Source organism: Hippoglossus stenolepis, chromosome 8 (assembly GCF_022539355.2).
Source record: "Hippoglossus stenolepis isolate QCI-W04-F060 chromosome 8, HSTE1.2, whole genome shotgun sequence".
In the NCBI taxonomy this organism is placed as follows: Eukaryota; Metazoa; Chordata; class Actinopteri; order Pleuronectiformes; family Pleuronectidae; genus Hippoglossus; species Hippoglossus stenolepis.
Window position 1 is genome coordinate 5,904,104 of NC_061490.1, and position 9,296 is coordinate 5,913,399.

Below are 9,296 nucleotides of genomic sequence, written 5' to 3' on the forward strand. Positions count from 1 at the left end.
GGAACTACCTCAAAACTAATTTGTTTTATACAGATGCTTTTTTTATTTTTATTTTTTTACCAAAAGCAAATGGCCCAAGATGAGCCCTGTTACTGCTCCAGTGCCAATGGAGTTGTTGCTCTATCCAGGGATGGCTAAAAATAAAAGAGCACTAGCAGCTAACACCAAAGCTTATCTGCTGGAGGAGATAAATTGTAGTTTGTTTCTCACGGGTGTGTTTTTGGAAAAGGTGATGTGTGATTGGACGCACAGCCATTTGCAGCAACAGTAGTGCTGACTGGCACGGGGTCATCCGTTGACAGACACATATTCAGACATATCACAAAGACACACAGGCTGTCCAGGGTGGAAACCCTCTAAAAATAGATGCTGGTGATATGTTCACCATGGAGAGAAATCTATTTATATGAGGCTTATGCATGCAATCAAACATGTATGGAGATACACTCCCCTGTGACACACAAACTCAACAATTCTCTCATAAAACTAGCTCCAAAACTGACATTTGATGGCCAGCTGTCCTGTTGCTTTCCTTCATCATTAAACCCTGGTTTGAAAAAAACTGGGCCAGACATGGTGAGGATGTTTCTGCTGCTTCTGTCTGACACGATGTGAAGTACACCCAGGGGTTCTCTGTCCCTCTCTGCTGCCCTACATACGGTAGCAACCACACTCGCTTTCTCCCATCCAGATAACAGTCACAGTCACCTTGACCAGATACACAGAGAGAGTATTTCTGCTATTCTGGTCCACAAAGATCACATACTCTCATAACCCCCTGTAGCTCTGATTAATGAGGACGTTTAAAGAAATCAGTTCACGACTACCTCTTATTTAGATGCATCGTACAGACTGATATACTCTCTCACTTTGCAAATTCTGACTGCTTATTTTAATGTATTTTATTAGTTTTCATTTACCGTTCACCATGTCATATTTAGAATCAAGGGGATACCAGAGCCAAGAGAGGCAGCCCAGTGCCTTCTTTTTTAGATGACCTGCAGTGTCAAGTCACACTGAGATAGACATATCAAAGAAAGAGCTCCTCTGATTGTCAAAATAAAAGCTTTTCATTTAGAGTTCATGAGCTGATCTTCAGAATATTGGGGCTAGGAAATAAGGCCAAAAATTTTATGAAGATAAATATTTTCACATCAGGTCAATCATCTTTTTTTTTCAATAAATCCTGATGAGTCCTTTAATATTGAATATATTCATTGCCATAACAACACTATATCATTCTATTTTATACATTTTGTTCTTAGAATACATTAAATCTAACCAAAATGAATAAAGCAATATTAAATGTGTGACAGCTTGACTTAAAAAATATTGTATACATATTACATATATTTTAACATTACATTTGATTTCTGCACTTAATTCCTAATACATCTTGATAGGTCCTCCACATATATAATCATACTGTTTCCTCTCAATATATATATATATATATATATATATATAGTTTGGCCAAAATAATGGAGGCAGCACTTATTTTTTGTCTGAATACAAATATGAATACTTTATATTCTATCTGTGCAATTAAGTCTTATGGGCAATCCAGTCACACTATATTCTGTTCACACTATAGATTCTGATCACACTGTATCTGTTCAGGTCACATGACACATTCTGTTTACATTGTATGAACTCTTCACATTGTATATATTCAGTTTACATTTTATATATTCTGTTCGCACTGAATATATTGTTTGTATTGTATATGTTGTTGTTTACATTGTATATGCTCTTTTCACATTTAATATATACATTTTATTTATACACTGTGCATGATGTTTACATGTTGTGTTTGATTTATATAATGTTTGTATTTTTACTGTCCTCTTTGCTTCTGTAACATGGCAAATTTAAACATGGTGGACTAATAAATGATTATCTTATCTTATCTTATCTTATCTTATCCTATCATCTCATCTTATATTTTCTCATCCTATCTTATCTTAACACATTTGAATGTTGGTGCTTTGAATGTTGTTTTATTTTCTCTACTCCCACACAACATCCGGTCCTGACGCGCCGCTCTCCACAGTCTTGGTGTAAACACTCACTACAAGTGTCTGCGCGTTTCTCAGCTTCGCTCCGTCAACTTTACTTTAGATAAACTCCTCAGCGCGCGGCGACGCACCGCGGCCGGTGGTGTGGTGGACTTTCCTCCGACATGGAGCCTCCGGACTTCGAAGCCATGAACTTCACGGTGCAGCAGGTGCCGTCGCTCTACCCGCTGTGTGAGGCGTGGAGGGACGGCGCGGAGGGCTCCGTCTTCCACCTGGCGCACATCCTCCTCTTCCTCGGCTTCATGGGCGGCAGCGGCTTCTACGGGCTCCTCTACCTCTTCACCTTCCTCACGCTGGGCTTCTTCTGCGCCTCGCTCTGGGCTTGGTCGGACTCGTGCACCACCGACTCGTTCCTCTGGACCTTCGCGCTGTTCGCCGTCAGCCTGGCGCAGGCGGTGCACGTCGCCTACCGGCTGCGGGGCGTCTCCTTCGAGCGGGACCTCCAGGAGCTGTACCAGTGCATGTTCCAGAAGCTGGGGGTGTCGCTCACACAGTTCGGGAAGATCGTGGCCTGCAGTGAAGGAGACATCCACACCTTAGAGCCCAGCCACTGCTTCGCCATCGAGGGGAAAACCGCCATCGACAAGCTGTCGGTGCTGCTGTCTGGCAGGTGACTGCACGTGTCTCACACCAAAGTGCTCCACTACATCAAACACACATTAAATAAAGACAGCGCGGCTTTTTTCTTTTTGCCAGAGTCACTTAAACACTAAAAACTGAAAACACTGACGTCATGAAGCCTAATTTGTAACATGCATCAAGTAGGAGCTGCGACATGTTTGAGGTAATTACTGCTGACATGTTTAATTGTCCCAATAAACACATGATGTGATGCACTGTGATTCGTTTACTGCACTGGACATGCAAAAGAATGAAAAAGTGTCACATTGCAACATTATTATACCTCCATTATAGCAGTGGTGCATCTTGGATTTTTTATAGACCAGGGGCCATAAAGGGGCCACAAAGAGGGGGAAGTTATTTGTCCAACATCCATGCATGGCTCTGTAGCTTTGAGCAAAACCACACATCATTGAATATACGTTGAAAAGTGTTCCTTGTTCAATCGTATTGTCTTCGTTAAAAAAATGTAGGAAATATAAACAATTATTTAAATATTGTCACATTTGTTGTTGTACTGTTTGTAGTGACTATTTTTTTAGACTGATAGGACAGGGGCACTTCAGGGGCCAATCTGATTTCAGCTAGGGCCAGTGCCCCCCTGGATACGCCCCTGCATTATAGTATAATTACATTTTAATTATAAATACTCATAGCTCATTAGATGTTATACCTTTAGTGTGCCCACTTCTGACATCACCACATTAAGCACCAGCATTGATAGGAGTGAAGATATGTCTTGCTATAATTTATTACTCTCCCTTCATATTTCTAATACGATTCGGGAGCTGTGAAGTGGGGCCAAGGCTTCCGTGTCATCATGATCTGTGTTCAGGGCGTGTTGATGACTGCTGATGATTCGGATTTTGATGTGCAGCAATGCATGTTGTGAATGAATCCAGCCTCATCAGAGTTGTTCAAATTTCCAACAGCTAACGTCTCGTGGAATAAGAAGCAGAGATAACAACTGGCATTAGATATAAAGTGTGTGTTTCCATGAGAGAAGTGGAGATTTGTCAGCATTCAACACAGGGGACACAATGAAATGATGGACAAGGTGGAATGTACTGTCTTTATATATACGATGTTTAGTTTGCAGGGGAAATAGCCTGTTTGTTCAGTGCTGTTTTAAACAATAAACACAAAGAATAAAAATGACATTGATCAAATATAAGTACGACAGTGTATCAGGCTCATTGTGGGTAAAAAAAAGTATAACGGAGGATATATAATAATTTGACGAAAGACTCAGAATTGTAAAACACAACAACAAATTACAAATCACAAAACACAACAACAAATTACACAACACAAATCACAAAATACAACAGCAAATTGCAAAACACAACAGCAAATAAGAAAAAACAACGGCATTACTTCTAGCAAAAGGTAGGTGGTACCTGCTATAGACAAGGCTCGTCGCTGATTGGACGGATGCACTGTCCATGTGTTTTGTGATTTGTTTTTTGTGGTTTCTATTTGCGATCGTGTTTTCTTATTTGCTGTTTTGTTTTGTGTTTTGCACTTCAGGGCCATTTAAAGTGGTAAAACCTTAAGGAGGATTGTGTTGCTGCAGGTGTCTGATGATGGATGTGTTAAAGGTTATACCGAACTCAAATGCTAATCATACTGCTTGCATCAGATTTATGCTGTAAAAGAGAAAGATCCTCTAGCCTGTTGCACTTTGAGCCGCACTGTAGGTCACAGCAACTGTATTTCCAGTTGTTCAGCAGGACCTCAGCTGTAAGACAGTATCACTGGTCATGCTTTTATCAGCACTGTCTTGTATTCTGTGTGATTTAGTGTTAACGTGTCCTTCATGTAGCAGTGTTTCCCTCTGGAAATTTAAAATCAACTCTCCGTCCATCCTCCAGAGTCCGTGTGACAGTGAATGGAGAGTTTCTGCATTACATCTACCCGTTTCAGTTCCTGGATTCTCCTGAGTGGGACTCTCTCAGACCAGCAGAGGAGGGGATCTTCCAGGTTCAGTTCAACTCATGCATTTGCAAAAACACATTTCAGGCAATTCACCAAACCCTGTGTCAGTAGCTTCTACAAGCCTGTAACCCCATTTTTTAAAAATTCCACAAATCTCCGCGTCCTCAACAAACTGCATCTTCTTTCTTTGGGTCATAGACCTTTTGTCGCTCTTTTTTACAGAAGCAGTTTTGACTTGTCATGGCATGAAAAGCATTTGTGTAATTTACACGCTGACCAATATATTGGTTTGCTGTTTTCATTAGTTAATATCGGACTATCACAATTATCTGTGTATATGATGTTTGATATGTGCTGATATGAAAACTTAAACCTAATACAGAAAAGGTTGTTTGGGGCAAATTAGAAACTGTAAATGTAATAAACAGAACAGCCTATCTTCACTAAACAAATGAACCAAGTATATGTGTGCGTGTGTATATATATATATATATATATATATATATCAATAGAGGAAATATTTCCCAAAATCTGTATTGGATTTGGCTGCAAAAATCCGACTGTAAGTAATAACAAGCAAGTTTGTGTAGTGTGTATTATTGGGTCACTGGAATGGACTGAATGGCTGTGACACCACAATACAATGTTGTGAAAACCTAACCCTAACCCTATTGTTGGACTGGGTGACATGATTCTTTATTACCATAAACACACACACACACATGTTTGTACAGCTGTCTTAGTGAGGACATTCATTGACATAATGCATTCCCTTACCCTAACCCTAACCATCCAAACTAAATTCCTAACCCTAACCCTTAACCTTACCTAAACCTAATTCTAACCCTAACCCAAAACCAAGTCTTAACCCCCAAACAGTCCATTAAAGGGGGGTCACAAAGTGAGGACCGGCCAAAATGTCCTCACTTTCCAAAAATGTTATATGCTCAATCTGGTCCTCACAAAGCTGTACAAACACACACGTGCACACACACACACATATTGCATTTTTCTTTTTTTTAATTAGTCATACACCTTCCTGCTGTCCTAAATATGCACCAAATGTGGATTAAGCCACGATTTGTCACAAACTACAGTGTTTTACATCTGTTTTATTTTAAGAGAATTTGTACAGTATTTATAAAGTTTTCAAGATCCCCTTTGTGTGCAGGAACCTGTGGGCTTGAGACGTAGAGCCACAGACAAAGTGCAACTGAATGATGGACTAACACATTATTAGTTTGTCTTTTGATGGGATTTGATGGGATTTGATAAAATAAAGATGAAACACTTGCTTTAGTCTTAAAATGTACAATTCAATTTAATGATCTAGGACCTATTTATGATTCTACAATGTCAGATGTCCATATTAAACAAGGACAATGTGTCGAATAAAGAGATAAACGTGTGTAAAAGTAAACCCTGTGAGACAAAAGTGCTCTGAAAACGAAGTATCCTTTTTTCTTGTTCTTGGGGCAAGTTGACATCAGCACGTCACAGATTTCTTGATTCAGTTTTCTGCTCCAAGCACATTGTTCCCCCAAATCTGTCTACTGGAGAAGTATTAAAGGCATTTCATGTACTCCATAGAAATAACAGAGGGTGCAGGTTTAATATACAGTTGTTTAGCGATGGCAGCAGAATAATACTTTATCAGTAACATTAACGGCAGACGTTTCACTATTCAATTAGCATTTTAGCTTGTTTCCCAAACATACAACTAATAACGGGCAAATGGTAGGGTAGTGATTTTGACTGAAAGAATAAATCCAGGTTCATCTGTAAGAGGATGAGGCAGTGCTCACAAAAAACAGGGGGGTTGCCTCTCAGGCAGGCTTCCTGTTGTTTGGCCAATCAGAAAGAGTTAAGCATTAAAGGGATAGTTAACCCACAAATGAAATTTCACTCATTATCTACTCACCACTCTGACATGGAGGGGTGGGTGAAGTGTTTTTCTGTTGTTTTATTACGTCTAAAGTCTTGGTCACCAGTTACTTCCATTGTTTACTTCTGAGACTCCAGAAGTGTTTTGTGGACTCAAACACTTCACCCACCCCTCTATCGGCATAGTGATGAGTAGATAATGAGTAAAGTTTCACTTTTGGGTGAACTATCCCTTTAAAAAGGTCTAATTTGATATTACACATTTCAGTCAGACAATCGAGGGGGTACATAACAGGATGCTTATACACAAATTAAGTCTTTTAAAGAAAACTCTTTGAATTATACAAAGCTCAATAATGGAGTCTCACACTAAAAATATATAAAGCTGGAAATGAACATAATAGGTCTCCTCAAACTGTCCATGCTCCCTGTGAATTGTGACATGTTTAATCCGGATTTCATCAAATCATATGTGATCCAGACATTTATATCAGCAATAGACCAAACATAAAACAGTAGTTTATTATAACTTGGATCTTAGCTTGAATACCAGTTTACTTCCTTACAGCCTTGTCTCTCTGTTGAATGTTTTGCTCTCCACAGGTGACCCTGCGTGCCGATAACCCCTGCCGCTACGTGGCGTGGAGGAGGAAGAAACTCTACCTGCTTTTTGCTAAGCATCGCTACATCGCCAAGATCTTCGCCCTCGTTGTGCGCAATGACATTGCAGAGAAGCTGTTCTCCCTTAATGATAAGGCTTTCAGCGAGTCCGGCCGCCGCTATGACCTCCGCTTACCAAGTTACTGTCACATGCCAGGGACAGAATTAGAAGGGGCAGATGTCCTGCAAGTGCCGGTGCAGGGTGGGAGCACGGCCTGAACACACACACACACTTGCACACACAAACACACTCTGCTCTAGGCCTAAAACACTTGGAAGGCACTCACTGTGTGTAGTAATGTAATGTAAATATAGTGTTATTTAAGAAGGCCAAAGTGTGACTGTACCATTTAGGGAAAGTAGGTCTCAATTGCAGTTGTATCATATCTGCCTACGTTTTTAGATCTCAATATGCAGTAGTAGGTAGGTTGAGCTGGCAGACATGTCACCAGTCATGTGTCCAGGGAATGCTATAGATTTATTTGAAAAGGGTCACATGACTGACAGCCCAATAAATCAATAGGCTACATTATAGCTGCCTTGTTAACAAGTCCTTATATCGTCCCACCCATGGGACACTTTGGTCTAGGTTGTCCTACGTTCAGTGTGTTTTGAACTACACTCAAGCTTCACATGACCTAGATATGTGGTACATTGAAAGCTCGAAAACACTACACCAAATCTGCCAAAACATCAAAGTTTGCACTTGTGTAACTTTCCTTTTTCATCCGGACTTACTTGTTTGTAATGCTGCTAATGCTAATGCTAATAACTGTTTTATCTCATAGACAAATGGTCAAATGGTCTGTATTTATATAGAGCTTTTCTAGTATTGATGACCACTCACTAGACTATATATAAAGATGGACGACTTGTCTCCATTTCCTCCCACTACCCAGAAATGATGCCATAATGTAAATACAATATGAATGGTGCCATTTTACGCCAAAGACATCATTTGAAGCCAGAGTCTGAAAATTCTCTATCCGGGGATAGAGCCATACCATTGAGCTCCCACTGTCGATAATGATGTTTGACCCTGTTTTTTATTTTGTATCAAAAAACTATTTTAAACCCTACTTATTACAAACATAAACAATTAGACAAACATCATTGTGATAACAGCTACCTAAAATGGCAGAAAACATCTTTGAGAAACATTAACTTGACCCGGATTTTGACTTTTTAGTTTGGTCCCATCCACTAACATTGGGGAGGCAATATTTATGGTCTATATTGCAGCCAGCTACCAGAGGGCGATCAGGACAGCTTTGCTTCACTTTTTGCTTCGCTTCGCAATCTGTCAGAACCTAGATAGTAGCAGGCGTCACTTCTTCACAGAAGCAGTTTAAAGTGATTAACCGTTGAAGATTTTGTGAAAATTGTGTTTGTGTGTATGGTAATAGTTGTAGACAAATGACACTAAAGATTGTGCTGTTCAACTAAGGTGAAATGAACCTACAGGTGAATTCATGTTATTTATTTTATTTAGTCATTTATAATTACGTTATACATGTATAAAGTGACATTAATAGGAGGCTGTAGATGTCTTAACTGAATAAGATTGTGATGTGCAATATTGACAGATTTGATCAGTTACTATTGTTGTAAGATTGTGCAAATGTAAAATGTAAATAGGCTAATTGTGTCTATATTTCACTTTAAAAAATAAATGTAACTTTATTTTAATGTGTAAATTCAATCGATTTTTCTAGTAAACACATACACACAATGCAAACAATACAAAATAGACTGGCTACAATACGATGTATTAAATTGAAATTTACAGTAGGTTGCAGTGTTATTAATTTCTTGTTTTCTTATGCTTTTAACTACATCTCAGTCTAAATAGTATTCATCATCAGTGAGTGTGTGAGATATTGATGAATCGTTATGATAATATCGGTGTGATTGTGCCACATTAGAATATTGTGGAGGTGAGGTGGCTGGGAGAGCACCCTCACCTGCTCATAGAGGATCAATCAGCGCAGGTGAGAGTGTTAGCTGATTGGTCCTCGTGCTTAAAAGGCAGCGTCTACGCTGCCTCAAGGAGGAACTCAAAAGGAACTCAGAGATTCAGACACTGGAGAGACAGAGACATGAGCGACTGAGCTG

General features: G+C 39.5%; 1 protein-coding gene across 1 annotated transcript; it reads left to right on the forward strand.

The window, feature by feature from the left end:
- The first annotated feature begins 2,032 nt into the window (after nucleotides 1–2,032).
- popdc3 (popeye domain containing 3) lies at nucleotides 2,033–8,972 on the forward strand. Its single transcript, XM_035164326.2, has 3 exons — nucleotides 2,033–2,688; nucleotides 4,574–4,682; nucleotides 7,125–8,972. The coding sequence occupies exons 1-3, from the start codon at nucleotides 2,183–2,185 to the stop codon at nucleotides 7,398–7,400; spliced, it is 891 nt and encodes a 296-aa protein (XP_035020217.1). The 5' UTR covers nucleotides 2,033–2,182; the 3' UTR covers nucleotides 7,401–8,972.
- Nucleotides 8,973–9,296: the final 324 nt, after the last annotated feature.